The sequence below is a fragment of the Pantherophis guttatus genome, chromosome 1 (assembly GCF_059756535.1).
Source record: "Pantherophis guttatus breed Tessera chromosome 1, ASM5975653v1, whole genome shotgun sequence".
Classification (NCBI taxonomy): domain Eukaryota; kingdom Metazoa; phylum Chordata; class Lepidosauria; order Squamata; family Colubridae; genus Pantherophis; species Pantherophis guttatus.
In genome coordinates this window covers 45698880-45721232 of record NC_142063.1, presented here as the reverse complement: position 1 = coordinate 45721232, position 22353 = coordinate 45698880, and the positions used below count along the sequence as shown (strand labels likewise).

Here is a 22353-nt window from a genome sequence, read left to right as displayed (position 1 = left end):
GTGCAGAATTAAAGTTTGGGGTCTACTTTGCTAAGTGACTGATATTATTGCATTATCTAAGTAATGATAAACTAAATTAAACCTGGGCAATAATGATGCTTCAATTGAATGTTCTTTGAGGAGGAACTTTATGGGGTTCAGAAGAAGCAATTATACAAGAAACAAGAGCCCAAATTAGTTTCAGACCACTGCTTCCTGAACCAGTCAAGATAAAATGCCAATTGGATTAGTAATTACATTTGAACTGATTATTTCTATAAATGACTGGCACAATTATTACCACAACGATCAAAAGCTCCCATATATTTAGATGAGAAGACGCCTCCTTCACAGTTTGGGAAGCCAGCTCTCCCACCCCTGGGTCAACCCTTCACCACGCCAAAATGTCGTCCTAAAAAGGATCAAGCGCAAGATCCTAAAGATGCTTCAGATGACCTCCTGTCTTCCCTGACGTGTTTCCCAGAGTGATGGGCTGAGCTTTCATCTCAGATCTTATCCAGCACCAGAGATGATGATCCGCACGGGAAGAAACACCTGCGCGCTTTTTACAGCGCGGAAAAATAGCGGTTGTCGAACTTGCTGTTGGTTGCCTCTTTCTTCCAGATGCGAGTCGCTGCTAGCTGCCAGGCCCCGCCTTGTCCTTTGCTTAGTTAGGTGATCGGGCGAAGGGACAGCTTCACCTCACCCTGGCTCTGCAATCCCCCGCAGAGGAGCGATTGGACGGGGCCTTCCTGGGAGGGGGAGTGAGCTTCCTCCTGACGCCGTTTCCGGAGGAGAGGGGGCCGAATATATAAGCCTGGTTGCTGCTGCAGTGTTCGGTCGGGGATTGTCGGCAACCGCTTTGGAGAAGGCAGAGGATCTTGGGACGGGCAAGAAGGACAGTGGATAATCTATTTCGCGACTTCGGCGCACGCTCAAGGTCAGCGCCTCTCGCTTCTGACAAGCCGGGGCCCCACGCCCATCTTTTGGCCCCGCCGACCAAGCCGAGAAGCGCAGCCGGACGGGCCCCACCCTTCACCCCGCAGTCTCTACGGCCAGCAGAATGACTCGCGCGGCGTTTTTCGCAGCCTTCCTCCTCGTAGCGCCAGGTAAGCTCAAGAGGTAGGTGGGAGAAGTTGCGCGGAGGCGCTGTCCTCTTTAGGCTGCCCTTTTCAGCACCAAGGACAGAGCCGCTGAGGCCATTGCCCCGAATAGCCGATGCGCTGGCCGGCGCGACGTGGTGCCGTTCGGCGCTTATTCGAACAAGAAGGCCTGCTTGATGATGATGATGATGATGATGATGATGATGATGATGATGAAGTCAGCGGTAGGAAATCTAGAGACTTCATTCGACTATTGCCAGTGACGGCAGGATCATCATTGAATGTCAAGTTCCTTTTTACTCGTCCCAAAGGTGCTTTTTCAAGAGGCAACTTGGACTTTCTGGTTTTTCTTTGCAGACGTTTCGCTTCTCATCCAAGAAGCTTCGAAGCTTCTTGGATGAGAAGCGAAACGTCTACAAAGAAAAACCAGAAAGTCCAAGTTGCCTCTTGAAAAAGCACCTTTGGGACAACCATGACCTGATGACTGAGGATCTCCATAGACATCCTTTTTACTCAAACTTTTTAATGTTCCAAAACAGCAAAGCACTGTTTAATCTTCCAAAACAAAGCACTGTTGGCAAAGAGTTTTATTTTAAAAACCAGAAGAAATTGCAATTCTAATCTTCAGTCTTATGAAATGTCCATTCTTCTCAGTTACTCCTCTACTTGCATCTTTGAATGCCATATAGTGCAGTTACGAACAATGGTTCCATTCACTAGTCAGAATCCTCAACTGATTGCAGATTGAGTCCTCCATAAAATCATCAGCTCAGTTCACCCATTCTTTTTTTTAGTAGCAACTATTTTAAAATGCAAAAGGTGAGCAAATTTCTGATGCTCGTTTTATATACTATTGGTCTGGTTTACAGTCTCCTGTGTACCTTTCTACTGATTTTCTTCACACTCCTTCTGATTGGAACTGTCATAGAGAATGTGAAATATTAAAGTCATTCTTTCTTTTCTCTCTTTCTTAGTCATTTCACTTCCAGTAACAAATCCAACAACTCAAGATGACACCAAGGTGAGTTGAAAAAGGAGAAAAAAAAAGATTTGAAGCAGGAATATTGTTATATATTATTTCTATGTATGTACAAATCTATAAATGTACAATCTATCGTTTTTAAAACTTCTTGAAATAACAATGGGATTGCTAAGTCTTTTCACACATTAATTTTTCAAGTGTACATAGAAGTTTTGTAGATCTATCTATGAAGAGTAACTGCAATAAATACTTTAAACTCCATGTATAATTGCAAGTGCATCCATGAAGAAATAAAGAATCTATGCAAATATACAGTTATAAAATCAGGATTGTGCTATAGAGTGTCTGAAATGAAACTACAGATAAATGCTTTATTTGCTATATTTTTTTGGTCCTGTTAAGGTGCATGGCCAAATAATACAATGGGGAAATTTGTTTAGCTTTCAGGAACAGTTATAGATGCTTTTCTTAAAAATATGAAAGTTTAATGGATTAGCTTTTCATATATATCCTGTGTAAGTTTGTTGTCAGCTAGACCTAACCTGTTGCTTTTAAAAAACTCAAGAGTTGCTGACAGCATATTGAAAATAGTCATTAAGTGGCACTAAATACAGAGGAGGCAATATAAATCAAAAGGAAGAACCAAAGAAAAAATATACATATTTCTATTATTCAGGTGGCATAAAGGAACAGTAAACTCCCAATAGCTGAAAGCATACATAGTATATGCACAATGGTGATGAGGCATAATTACTGAATCTGAATTTAAAGAATTATTTGGATAAACGGTATGTTTGGATAAAAGGAAAAAGAGTTGCCTCTGAACTCAAGTTGGTACTAACATCTTTGGAATGTATTCATTCTTCATGTCAAGTTATCCATAACATTTCTTATTCATGCAGTTGAAGAAAGGGCACATATTAATATACCTTTGATTGAGAAAGCTGTGCATTATATGTGATACACATACAGTATATCAGGCTTGTGTGCATTGAATGACATGGTGCCGACTGAGTGGAATGTTTTGGTTTTTTGGTTTGGTATCTTTAAATAAGTATGAATTAGATGTCCCATTTCATACTTTTAAACTTTCTGGACAGATGGGTTGGGTTCAGATATTGCACGAAACTATAATGTGATGGTTTGGTACAGTTTACCATGATTAACCCAGACACTGTATTTTGTGTAAGCCATGTTTTATATCTTAACACAATGTGTGAACTCATCCACAGTGGTATACACATACTGTATAACATATATACAATTAGAATCTGGAATATGTTTTTCCATTGTGTGGCAAATTGGATGAACAGTATTCTTCCATCATATATGAGATTCAGATATAAATACATAGGATATTTCACATATGCATATCAGAGTGCATACGGACAAGTAAATCCACTCATGAAAATGAATCCATACATTTTTAAATATAGGTTGCCAATGCTTGATCTGAGCATTGGCTGATTTTTATTGAATGGACACAGGGGCAAGTTGATAAGCACGTGGCTGGCTCTATGCATATTGTATTAGGAAAGCTCTTCCCAGGTTAACACCTTCCAGATAGGGCTAAAATTGGCCAAAAATCCTGAGACCTGTAGAGACTAGCAAAGCTCCCTATGCTGGGTCTGATATCTATTTCTGGCTTGTGTATGTGTGTGGCTTCCATAAACAAACCAGAGTTTACAGTCAGAATAGCCAATTATTTTATTTAATATGCTGGATTTTCAAAATTGCTGCCCTCTTCTAATTTTCCTAAACAGAAAATGTAGTTCTTTCCCCCATTTTTTATGTAATTAATGACAAGGGATTTCTCAATTTTCCCGTGATGGAAATAAAACCAGGAAACATTTTCCAGCTTCTTTGCCATATTAATTATTCTTAATCTCTACAAACATACTATAATTTCCAGTACTGTTAAAACTCTGCACTCTGCAATTCTATCCCATTTCTGCCAGCTGGGAGCCTGAGGGGCTGTTTGGTTTAGAAGTCAGCATGTCCAACCAGCAGTTTTTGGAAGATTTCAAACATCTTGATTACTGTCTTACTTGGAAGCCCAAAATGTTACATTTTCCTTCATTAAGAGTAGATCAGTGCTTTCCATGGCACTGTATTATGCAGATTGCATAATAATTTGTTGTTATCGTGCCATTTTGAGTTTCCTAAAATGCCCATAAATTCCCCTCTATATATATATACAGTATATGCTTCAATATCCAATTGAATCTGTGCTGCATTTTCTTTTGTCTTAATGATGCCATCTGCAGCATAGCTATTGTCCATGGCTTGAATTCAAGTGTTGCACTATAAAAAGACATGCTGTGCTATAGAATTCAGTAATAGAAAATAGAAAAATACTAGAAAAAGCACATGACAGCATACTGTTGCTAAAGATAAAAGAATATGGCACCTGAATAATATTTGTATAAAAGTTCACTATATGATATGACATATAATGTCAGATATACTGTATGCAGACTAGATATGAATAGGTTTAAGCAGGTTTTTGCTGGATTGTGGGCCAAATATAAGTGATCCTTTGCCTCATACAAGGAAAGCACTAGAAATAGATTGTTGCTAGTTGCACAATCTTGTATAGGTTCGGTCAAATGGAAATTATCTGAAAAAGCAAAAAATTGAGAGAGAAGAATAGCATAAGGTACACACAGAAAAAGAAAACTCTTGTTGCTGGTAGAAAAATGGATTTTCTTACTGCTGTATATATTTTGGATACAAATCTACAGCACAGAGAAGAAAATAGCACATGAGCCAGAAAATCTATTAAAATAAAGAGAGATTGAACTTGGAAGTAAGGATTTTTTTTCTGACAGTGAGAACAATGAATGGAACAGCTGGAATTATGGATGATCTATTGCTGGAGGTTTTCAATAAATGTTTGGACAACAATTTGTCCAGAATAGCATAAGGTTTCCTGCCTTGGGCAAGGGGATGGACTAGAAGACCTCCAAAGTCCCTTCCAATCCTATGATTCCATGATTTTATATAAAATTAATATTTGTACAATCTATTGGATATTTTTCTATAATGTCCAAATATAATCAAATGACTTCTAAAAACAATTATAATCCAAGAAATCCAATGAATTATATGGAAATGAGAATGTAATAGACTATTACATGCAAATACTGGGAATCTGAAACCATGCAATCCAATAGATTGTTACTTGGGGGAAAGTCCTAGTGAAGCTCACAGGAATAAACAGCTATAGGACAGTACCATTGGAAAACACTCTGCTCATTTACTGTACCACAAGTTACTTTCTAATAACACTATTTTTCATTTAAAAGCACTTGAAGATCAGTGCGTTTCCTTGTAAAAAATAAAGGAAAAGATTCCCTCAAGTTGAGTTCTACTTCTGTGAGTGTGTGGCCCCAGAGAGAAATTATTTGCCACCTAGGATGTTTTGCGTTCTCTGCTTGGAAGTCCTTGGTGATCACATTTCCAAGTATTAAACAGGCCCCATCCAGCTTAGGTTCTAAATCCAGACAAGGTCAGCCATATGCTGCCTTTGCTGAGCCAAATTCTAATCCAAGGTTGACTTCTATAAGCAGCCCTTCCAGCAACTGTTATTCATCTAGCATAGCTGACAATGTAAGAAGGTCAAATATATGATTATACATTCACCCCACTTCCACAGCAAAAAAATTACCAGCACCATCCTCACTAAATTCTCAAGCAATACAGCAAACTGCAGCTCTACAAATGAAGTTTCTATGGCATAGGTATCCAACCTTTTGGCTTGCCTGAGCTTCACTGAGTGAAGATCAATTATCTTGGGCCACACATAAAATATATAATATAGTCAATGTATATAAATAACAAATGTCCTTTTAAAATATATTTTATTATATCTTGTGAGGCTGCATTACTAACTGTTCAGGGCTACATGCAAGCTACCGAGCATGGGTTGGACATGCCTGTTCAATGGGGTGGAAGTTGAGGTGTTGGGATGCAACTGGGGGGACCACGTTCAGCTGCATCCTCTACTATGGAAACACCAGGGTGACTTTATTTCACTTTTCCCTCAGCTCAACCAACTTCCCTTAGTTGTCATGCAGGAAAAAAATGAAAAAGGTATTCTCATGCAAGTTTTTGAGGAATACTGGGATATAGATTATAGATAGATGAAGATAGGGATAGGTAGATGATAGATAGAAGATAGATAGATAGATAGATAGATAGATAGATAGACAGACAGACAGACAGACAGACAGACAGACAGACAGACAGACAGAAGGAATAAGGAGTTATTTACTCAGTAATTCTAAAATAAAGTTCTATTACCCTTACCTTGCCTTCAAATCAGTTAAGAAACTCAGCAAAAGACACAAATGAACCATTTCTGTAAGTAGGAAAAAGTACAAAGCTGGTCCCCCAGAATTTGGCACTTTGTTTTTACTTCACATTGGTTGTTGTGGAATAATTTGAAAGATTCTCACTTCTTTTTGTTGGTGTTGAAACTACAAGACAAATTTAGGGCAATAATTCTAATGTTGTTTGCTACAGAAAAATTCCCCCCTTGATAGCTTTCTGATTCCTTTTGTTCTTTTCTTATGATTGCACACTGTTTACCTGAAATTAAGGCTTTTGAAATCCTGACATTCATGTTTATTTGATGGAATGGGGGTTAATTTCTAAAAATATTTTTTTTTTGCTTATGTAATATGAATTAGCATTTCTTGGTGCTTGCTATTTTAATGTTTTATGTCAGTTCTACTGTTGTGTATTCCACATGCACTTAATATCTATGCATAATAATGAAAGACAATTCATCTGAATCATCAATTGTTTAAACACCCACTTCTTCAGATATTCATTTGTTCCTTTAATTTGATGCAGTCTTTGAAAGACAATCAAAACCTACATATTTTCTCTCACATACTTGTGCACTCTGTTGTCATGTGCAGTTCTTTGATGAAGTTTTAACACATGCTTAGCAATGAAAGGCTTGCCAGTTCCAAATCAGAACAAAATGGCCTAAATCTTCAGCATAGTGAAAGACAGAAGTAGATATAGCTTTGACAAGAGAAAGAAAGGAAAGTTTCCCTCATTATTTGCACAATATGGTTGGATGACATTAGGACACCTTAAAAATATTAATGTGAAACTTGCCAAAAAAATTCAGATACAGGATTAGTAATATTCAAGGATATCAACCAATAATATCCAAAAGTGCCTTTCTAAAATGAGTTTGATAGGTAGGGAGATGTAGTAGTTGTAATTGTTGAGTGGATTGTTCAGAGGTTTGAATGTGATGTTAGTTGTAGGATAAAAATATCTATCTGTTTATAACTCCCAGATAGGCTATATTCTTCTTGAATGAGATTTTGTAGAGAGTCATGGAGATGGCTTTGAGGGAAATATTCAGAAGCTGTTACAAAAATAAAAAAGGGCAGTAGCAATCTTTAAACCCTGGGAAGGGAGACATTATTAGGAAGAAATTCAGGATGGCTTCTCTTTGACTCACTCAGGTATAAGAGAAAGAGAAAAAACAATTAGACTTGCAAGATTCCAATGTAGAACTCAGTTCGAATCTTCTTGTGAAATCTGTTTCCTGATCTGGACAGCTATGAAGGGCTGGCAGTTTTAGAAAGAGCTTTTGATGGATAAAAGCAAATAAATTGAATCATTCCAGACAAGATGGAGATGTTGTACATAGAAAAAACCCAGTACCTGTATTTTTTGGAGTATAAGACTTACTGCAGTATAAGACACAGCTTAGTTTTTGGGGAGGAAAATAGGGGAAAAATTTGCCTACCAGGTATTCATCTGACTAGCATCCTTAGTCTGGTCAGCTTCAGCACATTAGTTTGTTGGTTTTGAGCGAGAGCACTTTTTATCCCTTGCTTGGGGATTAAAAAAGCTTCTAAAGCACAGCTGAGAGTCGGAGGGAGTTAGGGCTGAAAAAAAGCTTTTCCTTGATGCAGATGCGTGGTACATGAAAATCAGGAATAATACTTTTCCCCAATTGAAAACCAGGTGGAAGATTCTACTAAAAAGTCTCACAACATAGATATACATTTCATAGCTCTTTTTGTTCAGTGTATTTAAAATAAAGCCTTAAATCCATGATAAAAGAGATTTTAAAAAGCAGATGAATATCGTTTTACAACTCTACGTGTGCATTTATCTAATTTCTAATCCCACTGATACCATTTGCTGACTGGTGACCCAGACTTGTTTATACAGTGACCTGAATAGATCATATGAATAATATATTTGTTATTTTAAAAAGCCACAGTTGTGCTTTATAAAGGTTAGTTCTTTCTAAAGAGTTCTCTATTTCTATCATATCTTTCTGTTTGTTGATATCCTTTATTAAAAGCCTCCTCAATTCAAATTTAGTACAAACTTAAGTATATGGGAAGAATACAGGAAACAGAAAGCAACATGAAAAGGAACAGCATAAGGTAAAAGGAAACAAAACATAATTTTAATGCCAATTCCGACTATGAAAAAATAGCAAAAATGGTGCAGAGAAGTTTGCACTGCATTTAATTGAAATCACACACAGATTTTTTATTCGAATGGGATAATATTACGTTAATGATGGATTAGGATTCAGCATGGCAGAAAGGAAGACCAGGTTCAAAACCTTCTGAGCTTTGAAGCTTTGTGGCTAACCATAGTCAAGTGGCTCCCAATCTATGCTATTTCACAAGGTTGTTGCAAGGATAAAACAGGACAGGAGTGGTGAAGGGAGAATTACACATATTAAACAAAACACCATGAAGGAAAATTTAAATATAAAATCCATACAAATATATTGTATTTTTCTAGGTGATGACATGCATCGCTGAGGTTATTTCTAATACAGTAGCGAAGCCAAAACCACTCTCAATCAGCCAAGAATGCCTAGAAACTCTCCAAGGAGGTACATTTGCTTTCCAATTCTCTTTTAAACAATTTAGAAGTTAACAAGATTGAATATTAAAGTTTTAAGAACATGTATGTCAAAAGTCACTTTTAAATTTAAAAAAAATGGGTAGATAAGTTGAACTCAAGTAACTGGTCTGCCAATGAAACTATGATGAACAAAACCATTGTGTGCCAACTCAATTTGTTACTACTAAAATAATAAGACCTTCTGTTCTTTCAGATGAAAGAATTCGTTCCATCCTTCGCCATCAAAACTTACTAAGGGAGCTTCAAGAGATTGCAGTTCAAGGTACAATTCTGTTGGAATTTTGTGCCTTTTGTGGGTTGGGGCTATCTACTATTATGGGAATTTTTTTTAAAATGTAATACAGATAGGATTATGTCTACACATAATGTGAGAATGCCACAAAATATTTTCCCTATTTTTCAAAAGGGGGAAATAGAAAATGCAGCAAATGACAGACCAATCAAGTTGGCATCAATGCCTGATAAAATTGTAAGGCAGATCACAAGGAGATTGTAAATACTTCGAGAAAATGTAGTAATTAACAGATCAGCATGGATTTGTTAAGAACAAATCTTGTCAGACTAACCTCAGGTCATGCTCAGAGAACTATTTTAATGGATGTTGGGAATGCTGTAGACATAATGTACTTCGATTTCAGGAAAATATTTGATAGTACATTTTGAAATGCTGTCTGACATAAATAATTAAGTAAATACTTATAACTATGAGCTGGATGGCATGATAAAACGGATAACAGCTGCCTCAAAAATCAGTCATTGGGGAAGTCAGCAGGGAAGTTGTAAGGCTCTCCCATTCCTGCCACTTTTTGTACGGAGAAGTCATGCTAAACAGTACAAGATTCTGGCAATCTTGTATTCTATTGTATCCACCTGCCTGCAGCACTCCTCCATCTGCACTCAGTAGTACTCATCTGCCCAGTTGCACTCAAGTCAGGCTGTAGCGTCCACCTCCAACCCACCCACACTTGCACTGTGCCACGGAACCTACTGCCCACTTGCCCTTCTGCACTTGGTAGCATTTACCTGCCCACCAGCCTACTTGCGAGCCATCTAAGAAAAGACTTGCTGTGACTGGGACTTGCAACTTCCTGTTGGCTTCCCCATTGACTTCCCGTTGGAATCTGGCAGAAAGTGGCAAGCTGCACTCACATAAACTTCTCCCCTAACCATCTGTGATCCTTGCTTAACGACAACAACAATTGGGACTAACTGGATTGCCATCACTAAGCAATCACATGACATTGCATTTTATGACCAAATTGTTTAACAACAGAAACTCCAGTCCCAACTATTGATGTTAAGTGAAGATTGCCTGTATATCTATTGACTTTAAGGGAACATACTCCCAGGAAGCTTGATCAAAAATTGCAGTGCTATCTTCATCATGCTTAAAGGAGAATTGTTAGTGAAAGAAGTATGAATTAACTCCACAGTTAGTATTAATGGTGACTGTAGTTGAAGTCATAGTTAAGTTAGCTGGCCATGTGGCATTCTGTGCACATGTTTTAATAATAGTATACATCATAGTTATCGTCTAGTTGTAATTATTCTTTCTCCTGCTCCCCTATCACTAAATAGGAAAGATTTAACAGAATAACAGGAAACCCTACACCATTTCAGACAAATGGTAGTCCAATCTCTTCTTAAAAACTTCCAGTGTTGAAACACCCACAACTTCTGGAGGCAAGTTGTTCCACTGATTAATTGTTCTAACTGTCAGGAAATTTCTCCTTCGTTCTAGGTTGCTTCTCTCTTTGATTACCGTAGTTTCCATCCATTACTTCTTGTTCCGCCTTCAGGTGCTTTGGAGAATAGGTTGATCCCCTCTTCTTTGTGGTTGCCTCTTAGAAATTGGAATATTGGATATTGGAACCCTTAGATTTGACTTTTAGTATACTATGCACTTGTAATGATGAGGGGACACATATTGATGATGATGACAACAACAAAAGAAGTGCTGAAAAAATGTTTATATTCTTATTTTCCATTTCTGAAACAGGAGCAAGTGAAAGAACAGAGCAGCAGAAGAAAAACAGTGGATTTGAAGACGAGCTCTCTGAAGTCCTTGAAAGCCAGGGCAATGGGAACACGGAAAGAGGTTGATGTCAGCATAACCTCTACATAATCCTTTCCAAGCAATGTAAATGTGGATGTTATTTCAAATGGCCTTGGGACACACACCTGCTTCACAGCCAAACTGGTTTCTGTGACAACTGTGACCAGGTCATCTCCACACTGCTTGATTCACAGCAAGGAAAATTTTTGATAATATCTAAAAACCTTCTGCAATGCTGATCTAAACCAATAAGGAAAATTATGTTACAAACAGCTACAAACACCATATTGCTTAAACGTCTTCTTCTTTGTCTCTTTGTTGAGCAAAAATTACTTCAAATATTGACAACACACACATGTTAAGAGCCAAGTGTAAATTTCTCCTTCCTGAATTGCACTGTACAACAATTCTTTTTGGGGCAGCTAAAGAAAAGCCACACTTCTTTATAGATTCCAAATAGTAGGAATATAACCATTGATGTGCTGGTACATGTTTAATAATCAGCTCTGCTGGCTCTTTTACTCCTCTGCTTTGCTCTCAACCAGCTCAGAAAATTCCAGGAATCAGAATAGAATAGAGTTGGAGGGGACTTTGGAGGTCTTCTAGTCCAACCCCCTGCTCAAGCAGGACACTCTGTACCATTTCAGACAAGTGGCTGTCTGGTCTCTTCTTTAACACGTCCAGTGATGAAGCACCCACAACTTCTGAGGGCAAAGCTGTTACACTAGTTAACTGTTTTCACTGTTAGGAAGTTTCTCCTTAATTCCATGTTGGTTCTCTCCTTGATTAGTTTCTATCCATTGTTTCTTTGTCTTGCCTTCTAATGCTTTGGAAAATAGGAAAAAAGGGAAATAGGAAAAAAAAGGAAATTTAACAATTGGCTTTTTCAAGGTGGTATATGCCAGTTCCCCACACTATTGGATATAACCAAGAACATATGCAATATTAACATAGAGTACAGCAGTCATTTTAAAGTTACTGTTCATGTTTATTTATTTATTATTATTATATTGTCAACAAAAAGAAAGAAATATGATAAAATATAGCCAGCAGTGTGCTGCAGCAGCCAAACAAGCTAATGCAATCCTAGGCTGCATTAACAGAAGGATAGAATCACAACCATGTGAAGTCTTAGTACCTTTTTATTACGACTTGGAATTTGGAATTTGGATCCAGTTTTGATCACCAAAGTATAAAAAAGATGTTGAGATTCTGGAAAGAGTGCAGAGAAGAGCAAAAAAGATGGTTAGGGGGCTGAAGGCTAAAACATATGAAGTGTCAGCACTTCAACCTGCATTTACTCTAGTGCTGACATAAGAAGGAGAAGCGAAGGCGTCTGGAAAGGGACATTTGCCTTTTCACCTACTTATTTTCCCTGGAGATAATATCCCCTAGGAGATGAGATGGGAGGGGGGAATTCCTTTGAGCTGGAGTAGATTAGGGGTAGAATGACTTGGAAGATGACCAATGAGTGCAGGGGAGTGGGGAACGGAAAGGGAGGGTTTGGGGGCTGGAAGTCAGTGTTGGCTTCGTTTGGAGTCAGGTTAGAATGTCATGCTTAATAAATAGGAGTTCTTTCTTTGTTTGAAATGCAATTTATTCGAGATGACCTCGAAACTTGACATGAAGAACAGTTACAGAATTGGGCATGTCTAATTTAGTGAAAAGAAGGACTAGGGACGACATGATAGCAGTGTTCCAATATTTGAGGAGTTGTCACAAAAAGAAAGGCTCAACCTATTTTCTAAAGCACCAGAAATCAGGACAAGAAGCAATGGATGGAAACTAATCAAGAAGAGAAGCAACCTAGAATTAAGGAGAAATTTCCTAACAGTGAGAACAATTAATCAGTGGAACGGGCTGCCTTCAGAAGCTGTGGGTGCTCCATCACCGGAGGCTTTTAAGAACAGACTGGACAGCTGCTTGTCTGAAATGGTATAGGATCTCCTGCCTGAGCAGGGGGTTGGACTAGAAGGCTTCCAAGTTCCTTCCAACTCTGTTATTCTGTTCTGTTAGAAAAAGGAAGTGCAAATACCTGAGCTATTCTACCTTCCTGAGTTACATTTCAAACAGTAATCCTCTGATTGGTTAGATAGCGTCATTGATTCGATGAACATGAATTTGGGCAAACTCTGGGAGTCAGCAGAGGATTGGGGGGGGTTTGGGTGTCCATGGAGTTGCAAAGAGTCGGACACGATTTAGCGACTAAACAACAAATTCTCTGATGTGTTAATGCACATGAAGATTTCTGGGGTTGGTGGGAATTAATCTAGTTTTACGTTTGTAACAAACTAATCACTTTATTTAAAGAAATTATAAGATCAGAGCCACATTAGTTTGTGGTAGCAAAAAAAATCCAGAGTTCCAGGATACTTTTGGCAGACTGAAAGTGACAGTTTTGGAAAAGTGAGACTTTAAGACTTCATTTCAGTCATATTTATCTTATCCCATATTCTAAAAGCAATTCTATCTAGACATTCTTTTGTTTGCATCAGAACAGGGAATAATTTTTAATGTACCCTTTGAAAAATCTTCTTGGGAATCCTTAACCAAGATAAAACAAAGAACAAAGAATAAACTAGATCTTATACTTTTCTATATTATGGCTAAAACCCAGTGATACCGAGTCTCATTTACTCCAATTTATAGATAGAATATTAGAATAATAAATTCATATATTAATGGAATAGAATTAGAAATAGAACAGTCTGATTTACCTTTAAATCATGAAATACAATCTTGAAATAGTAGATTGGGAAAAAAATATGCTGCTCTCTAGTTAAATAAAAGCAAGTAAAAAATATATCATGTCCAAAAGAACATGTGGAATTGATTTACTTTGAGTTTGCAGTTCTGTTTTAATATGGCTTTCTACCCATAATTATTATTATTATTATTATTATTATTATTATTATTACCCATCTTCTGTTTGTTTCTCCTATTTCTGACCTTCAGATCCATCAGAGGGGACCCACAATGAGAAGCCAACGGCCTCTTTGGCCGAGCTGGAAGCAGAAAAGTCTTTTCAGAATAAAGAGGATGTTTTGAAAGAGGAGGAGGGAAATAGCTTGGAAGAGAGAGAGCCAAGGATTCGAGATGTTGATCTTGATGATGAAAAGGAGAATATAGCAGGATTTGAAGGCAACGAGGTTGATGAAATGGAAGGATTGCCTTGGAGTGATACAATAGACAATCACATCAGTGACATCAGGGAAGATGATGTACTTAAGCAGACACACCAGGAAGTTGAAGAAGTTGCAGGGACAGAGGGATCTGAAGATGAGAAGGAACATGTTTTCAAAGAGAGTCAGGAGGAAAGGAAGGAGGAAGAGGTTGGCAAGGTCAGAGAGCAAGTTGAGGAGGAAGAAGAGGAGGAAGAAAAGGATGAAGAAGAAGAGAAAGAGAAAGAGAGGAATGCTTCTGAAGAAGAACATCCTACCAGTTCAGATAATGTGGATGATCAAAGGGAAGATGGTATGTCTATTAGTTTGGGCTCAAACTCAACATTTAATATGTGGGGCGGACCCATATTTCCCATCTTTTAGATTATGGCTGAAGCAAGTCTATTGGGGAACTTCCTTGCTAGATAGCTTCTCCTTACTGCTAAAATGACAGATTAATGATTACTTGGCATTTTGCAATCTTATGCTGCCAGCGCTACTAGCTTTGGGATTAACTAAAGCAGAGGATCTGGATATAGATATCCAAAATGATAGAGCCAACATTTCCCATCACTTTTACAGCATAATTTCCCCTTCTCCCAGGACTGTTCCTAAATATATTTTATATATTCCTCATAGTAAACTGCTTTCTTTGGCCCATATTGAGGCATTACCTATTAAGACAACATCTGGTAGATAGAGCCCTGGTGTAGTATTGCAGGCAAACTCTACCCACAGCCTGAAGTTTGATGCTGACTGGCTTAAGGTTGACTCAACCTTTTATCTTTTTGAAGTCTGTAAAATGAGGACCCAGATTGTTGGGGGCAATATGCAAATAATGCTTTTGCATTATAAACTACCTAGAGAATGCTGTAGTATGGGGCAGTATATAAGCTTAAATGCTATGGTTATTGCCACATGAATCCCTGGGGTTGGTTGGTGGCTTGAGGGGGCTCCCTCTGCCTTTTAAAGTTTTTAACTTACAGTATTTATACGCCATTTTTAACTTTGTTTTTATCTATATTTTTATATGGCTGTATGACTTTTATTTGTAAACCATCTAGAGCACTTAGGTGAAATGGATGGTGTATAAATTTGATAAATAACATACATAAAAATAAATATAAAGTCTCCTTTGTGAAAACCAATCTTGTTTTTGGTCAAATTTGGAGCTAGAATCTGTCTCACATATGCTATTAAAATGTCTACTTTACAGTCAATGATTATTGAATTTAATACATGTACACAACTCTAATTGTCGTTGCAACCTGGAGGCCATTACCCTTCTTCTGAGTGATCACACTTGAGAAACCTCAAAAAAGATTGCAAATTTTTTATAAATAGTCCTGATTATTGCAAACCATCTGGTTCCTCCCTCATGCTACTGAATAGCAACTGTTAATTATTTCAGCATTTATCTCACAATTTTTATTCCTTTTTATAGATTGTTAGTCTTTTTTCTTACATTTGACCTTGGGCCATAAATCAATTTTGATTGATTGCATGAATATGTTGGACATCAATTTTAGTGAATTTTGTAAAACAAACAAACAAACATGCTCCCTACATACATTTATTTCTCGCTTCAACAAGTAAGACTGTCACCTTAGATATTCTCCAATCTTCTCCAAATAATAATTCAGCCTTTCATAATATAGTGCCTCCGGTTGTGTAGGATTTCAATTTTCAGCAAATGGATATGACAACCGGGAAATTATAAGAATTACAATCCAGCATTTCTGCAGGAAATAAATTGGAGAAGACACAGGTTCTTATTTGAGAAGCACATTTGAGCCCTGCAGGAAACAGCTTTCCTAAGTACTGGGGTGAGAAGATCTTGTTTCTTATATGTAAGCTCTTAATTGTAAATGACAGGAGCAGGTGACAAAGGAATGGAAATAGTTTCTTGTGTTAAATAAGTCTCATTAGGAATTTAAAAGTTAATATCAGCAATTAACTGGTAACCAGTGGTTACAACATATCACGTGGAGTAAAAGTATATTAAAATATGTTGTATCAACTACAATTCCAAGCATGAAGTAGATATTATAATACTGTAGTCATTTCTGTAATATATTAAAGTCTAAATTACAGTGGTTAAATCTCCAATCCTGGGCAAACAAATGAAACAATTCAAACCTGATAGAAGGCTCACAGAGCTATAGCAATTGTTCACATTGATTGAGAGTTGTAGTCCAGGGTACTCAAATATGTATGATTGGGGACAGTTGCCACATGGTAACTATGCAATCCTTAGAGAAAGTATTGTGATGGTGCAATGGTTAGAATGCTGTATTGCAGGTTAATTCTGCCAAGTGCCAGTAGTTCGATTTTCACTGGCTCAACTTTGACTCAGCCTTCCAATCTTCTGAGGTTGGTAAAGGACCCAGATTGTTGGGGGAAATATGCTGACTCTGTAAACCACTTAGAGAGGGCTGTAAAGCACTGTGAAGTGGTATACAAGTCTAAATGCTATTGCTATTGTGATGGCTAATTGAAATAACCACCTGTGCATACTCTGAGATCCTAATTGATTTTACAACAACTATGTATAACAAAGTAAGTTACACAGAAGATGGTTAGGATTCAGCATAATTTTCTGCCCCACTGAAAGAATAATTAATTTGGTACTCTGGGCTCAGTGCAGCAAATCTCATTCCTTATCCAGGTTAAGAAATAAATATATATTTATGGAAAATGGCTTCTCTTCTTACACAGCACCAGATGATTGATCAATTTTATGATAAAGGACCATTTCATGTACTCTGCAAAGGTGATTTCACATCCTAATACACTCAGATATCTTGTATTTTAGATGGCCATTTGACAAGGTTTTAAATCAGCTTTCTTCATCCTATTGATAGCACCAAACTATAACTTCTGAAGAAAAAGAAAAATGATTTACATCTAGTTCTATTTTCCTTATAGATAATCAAGATGATGACAAAAATATCTCAGAAGATACAGATAAATATCATAGTGTGAAAAGTAGAGGGCATCGTTTTCTAGAGGGAACAAGGCAGGATGATGACTCCTCCCATGACAGCAATTCCAAAAGTGAAGAAATGGAAAAAAACTCTTTTCAAGATGTAGAAGATGCTAAGAGATGGAACAAGATGGATGAACTGGCCAAACAACTGACTACTACAAAGCGTGCAGAGGAGAATGAAAGTGATGAAGATCCAGATAGATCCATGAAAATGGCTTTCAAATCCCGCAACACAGGTGACTTCCGTAATTCTCCAGAAGATGAAGCAAGGCGGCTGCAGAAGCATCATTCAAAAGAGGACAGTGAACAAGGTTTTCCACTTCTTCCCATACCCGAAGAAAAAAAGGATGAAGAAGGAAGTGCAAACAGGAGGACAGAGGTAGGTTGACAAATTCTTGTAGAAACCATGTTTTGAATAAAGTGTCAAAAGCCGGAAGAATGCTTGAGAATTTATCTTGGTGGAAATTTTGAGCTTATTTTTTAGTCAGAGATAACAGATAATACTGGTAGAAGATGGGAAAACCAGAGAGGCTGCAGGCTGCTGCAGAAATGCTGGCAGCAAAAGACTGGCCACTTCACATACCACACTTGACCACTTCTTAAGTAAATCAGGGCAAGAACATCGTACCTCTTCTATAAGAAATTCACAGAATTCACAGAAATTTATTTCTCCTCTGAAAGAAGTTGTAAAGCAAATCATATGAGAATTGACAGGGGAAAAATGCAAGGCACCCTTTGTGCACTATCTCGAGCTATATCAGGGTTTCCTCTTTTCTTCTGTCTTTTCCAAATTGTACGGTTGTGTTTCATAAGCTTTTTACAGTGATGTCCATTGGAGGTTTCAAAATAGGCAAGATGGAGGTTGTCCCATGATGCCCCATTTATACATGCATACAATTCAGTGGTGGGTTTCTACTGGTGAACCGGTAGTGGCAGCAGCAGCAGGCTCTGCCCACCCGCCTGGACGTCATAATGGATGCTCTGCGCATGCGCAGAAGTACCGCGTGTAGGCACACAGTTCCGAACTGGTAGTGAAGGTAAGTGGAACCCACTACTGATACAATTGTCATCTTGTGATTGCTACTCAGCTCATTATGTGAGCTGAGATGGGTATAAGCAATCTTTTTATTGTATGCTTAGAGGTACATGTTATCTAATATAATTCTTTTATATGAAATATCCTGAATGTTTTAAGTGGGTTTTACTATGCCTAGAGTGACTGTAATGTGACATAATGATCCCCAGACTCAAGTTCACATTTCTTATAATAGTTCAAGCCTGTAATAAAGGAGATAAGTTGTAATAAAAGTCGCCCCAGCATGTATTCCTTATACTGTCAAGTATATGTCCTAAATTTCAGTGATTACATATGATACTACAAAAGCTGCTCTGGTCAAAGTTCCAGATTCAAAAGCTAGAAATCTTTGAGATCATTCCATTAAAATGCTCTGAATCTGAATAATCTTCAAATATATTTCCAAAGCCCTTGTAGGTGGTGACCAGGCTGTGCTTGAGGGAGGGGTCAAATGTGTCATAAATCATGAGTTCCTGTGCACCCACAAGAGATCTAAGTCCAGCCCACCTTGAATTCCTTGCTTAATTCTTAATTCCTTGCTTAACTTGGCCAGATTCTTGTAGAGTTAAGCTTGCAATAAATCTGTATACTCATTTGAACTGCCTGAATCTCCTGATTTTCCCAGTGCTGGATAGCCCTTTGCCTTTTGATTGCAGCTTCAACTCAAGGACTGAAATAAATAATATCCCTAAACTTTTGGCAAAATTGTTATGGCCTCGGGTTCTCGTAAGTGTTTTTAGGGAGTGAACTAGAATTACTCATCCCTGTTGACAGGTCAACTGCTGAAATACTATAATCTGCATAAGGCTGACCCAAGGTAGCTTGCTGCCTTAAAGAAAGCAGGAGATGCTCCCCCACTCTTCCCTTTTTATTACATAGAAGTCAACAAAATTAGCATTTGATTCTTATTGCAAAACTGAGCATCATGTCACTTAATGCAGTGGCCCCCAACCTTTTGGGCATCAGGGACTGGTTCTGTGGAGGCAGGTTTTTCTGTGGACCGGAGGGGGCATGATTTTGCATGCTGCCTGCATCCTGCAGATGGGGCTTCGCTTGTTTGTACAGCTTAGTTGCTGGCATGCCGCTGGTCCACAGATTGGAGTTTGGGAGCCCAACTTAATGGCAGTAGGCCAATTAGGTGATTTGTATCAGAATACACATCTCTCTTTCCCCCCCCCATCAAACTGGCGGCCCGTGGGTCGGATGTGTCATGCGCAGGCCATGCCCATCCCAGTGCCGCGAATGGGAAAAACGTCACAAAACATCATGTGACGGCAATGTGACGCAGCGAGTTTGACACCCATGTTCTAGGATCTTCCAGTTTGTTCAGTTCTCTATTTAATACCAGCTCCTTCGCACAAATACTACAGTGTAGTAGGGCTGATGTGCATTGTATGAGCTGAACAGTGGCTTCATATGTATTACCATCTTGGATCCCTATCTCTTGATGAAGAGAATCTTCAAGTGATTCCACCTGTTATATAATTTAGTGAAAATTATTAAGTAAGATATCCAGCTTGCTCTAGTCAGTAACAAAGCAGCCTCACCATCACTAGGATGCTGTTACTTAGAGGTGGAAAGGAAACAGGTGACAGCCCAAGGCAGTTATTTCATTTGGCCACACAATGGAGTTAATTTTACTCAAGGCAATATATAAAGGACTACTCCACAGACACGCCTCTTTTCTCCTTTGGTGCTCGGTAGCTGCAAAGCTTTGTATCCAAAAAAAATAAGCCCACTGAATGAATCACAAAACCAGGTGATTATTTCTTTTCTTCTATTCTAACTATTTTGGCTTGTTTTCACCTTTCTAGCCTAGGTTTTCATGGAATTGCAATAACAATGCATCAGGGAATCAACAAGAGAACCTTGGCAACAGTTGCTCAGGTACCTGTAGGAGAAGAAAACTCTTTGCCATCAGCTGAGTACAAGGAGAAAAGGAAGAAGGAAATATTTTTTTTTTGTCTCATTGCTCCATACTTGTTTGGATACCCATGGGAGGAAAAAGAAATATGACAGGGGTGCATCCATTCAGACATGTACATCCATTCATGCAAGAACAATAGTTGGGCTATTAAAGATAGTAACCGTCAATTGTAATTATTCATGAAGTACTGTATTTCACAAGCATGAATTCTTTTTGGCATCAGGAAAATCTAAATTGGCTTTTTCTTATAGTTTTATCTTATGGACTGAATTCAGCAAACAGGATCTTGTGAATATTCTTGTGCTTGGCTCCATGGAATCATTTTGTGCCGCAGGCTGTGCCTTTCCAATATCCAGAATGGTATAATATCCTAAGAATGAAGCCAGAGAAGAATCATAGTAGACACTGAAAGTTGAGGTTCTTTAGCTATTTTAGGTTAGGCTGATAGATGGGAATTTGTAGAACTATTGCCAAATAGTACAGATCACTCTTCCATAAACTAGAACCTGTTTCAGATATAACCCCTCTCCTGGCATTTGATACAGGCTAATGGATATAGGAAGTGAATTTGACTGTTGAGTTATGAAAATTACATTCCAAAACATCTGGAGTACTAAATTGGAGGAAGATAGATCCTTAGTCCAACTTGATAGAAATCAACTTTATAAATGCACCTAGCCAACACTGGCTGAATTCCTAAAAGTTAAACACTTTTGAATCCATTGGTTAGTACATGGATAGAGATGGACAGTAAAGTGAATACATCATTTTGCTTTAATGATTTGCATCATTAAACTTTTTTTTTCTCTTTTAGGACCAAGAACTGGAAAGCTTGGCTGCAATTGAAGCGGAACTGGAGAAAGTTGCTCGCAAGCTCCACGCCCTGAGAAGAGGTTAATGCACCATAACATGGGAGCAAGACACCAGAAATGTTGAATCCCTGTTTTAAACACTGCATTTTATTTTAAAACAATAAAGTAATAATGGAGGAGGTGATTTTTTTATTTTTTTTGCAGAAGCCTGTATTGCAACAAAAAATCAACCATTTCTCTTTTTTTCTAGTTGCGATGCTTTCTTGCTTTTTGTCATTATTTGCTTATTTGCTTTCTGCTTGCTTTAGTAATCATTTTATTTTGAAATGTTTGGATTACTGTATAACAAGCAGTATGACTTAACTCATGTATTCTCTATTGCGCAAAAAAAAAGGGGGGGGGGATTAATTTATAATTTCCTCTCCTGTTATTTCTTTTCCCCTCCTCTTTTTCCTTCATTATCAGATTTCTAGAATTATTTCTCCCATTAGATTTCCTGGATAAAATTACTTGCAATAACTTGTTAACCTTCTGATTTAAAGATAGCATTCTTGACTGCAATATATTCTATATAAAAACTAAGGAGAAAAATAATGACACAATCTTGTCTCCCTTCTTTGCCTATTTCAGCTGCAATCTAATATACTTTTGGGTAACATTTTTGCAAAGGCCCAAGATAGTGCAGTGATTAAAGTGCTGATTCTGGATTCTGTGTATAGATATAGATTCACATACAATTCCTCTGGTTTGTTGAATAAATCTAATATTTTTGTAAGGTAAGTTTTTTAAAAGTAGCTCAGTGAATAAACCTGGCCTGTATACAGGGTAAAGGAAAGTTGTACTTTCTAAAGCAGGATGGGCAATTTGCAGCCATTGGCTTAACTTCAATAAGCACCAATAACTTTTCAAATAGCCTCTTTGAATGCTATACAAAGTGAAGCTTTTCTTTTAGCAGTCCTCTGAATTGAGAGGAAGAAACAGAAAGACAAAAATAAAAACCCATGCCTATTCCTAAAATGTAACTATTTTTAATGAACTATTTTTGCCCTCCGCAGATCAACTATGCCAGCCAAGTAAAGGAGTATAAGGCCCAGTGGTGAAATCCAAAAATTTTTACTACCGCTTCTGTGGGCATGGCTTGGTGGGGTGGCAGGGGAAGAATACTGCAAAATCTCCATTCCCACCCCACTCCAGGGGAAGGATACTTCAAAATCCTCATTCCCATCCCACTCTGGGGCCAGCCAGAGGTGGCATTTGCTGGTTCTTGGAACTACTCAAAATTTCCGCTACTGGTTCTTCGAACTGCTCAAAGTTTCTGCTACTGGTTCTCCAGAACCTGCTG

The 22353-nt window shown here is 37.9% G+C and overlaps 1 protein-coding gene across 1 annotated transcript; it reads left to right on the top strand.

Annotated features, from left to right (window-relative positions):
- Positions 1-286: 286 nt before the first annotated feature.
- On the top strand, positions 287-21605 carry CHGA (chromogranin A). Its single transcript, XM_034418365.3, has 8 exons — positions 287-1088; positions 2057-2103; positions 8866-8959; positions 9185-9253; positions 10991-11089; positions 14003-14521; positions 17137-17576; positions 21014-21605. Exons 1-8 carry the CDS (start codon positions 1043-1045, stop codon positions 21095-21097), a joined length of 1398 nt encoding a protein of 465 aa, XP_034274256.2. The 5' UTR covers positions 287-1042; the 3' UTR covers positions 21098-21605.
- The last annotated feature ends 748 nt before the right edge of the window (positions 21606-22353 follow it).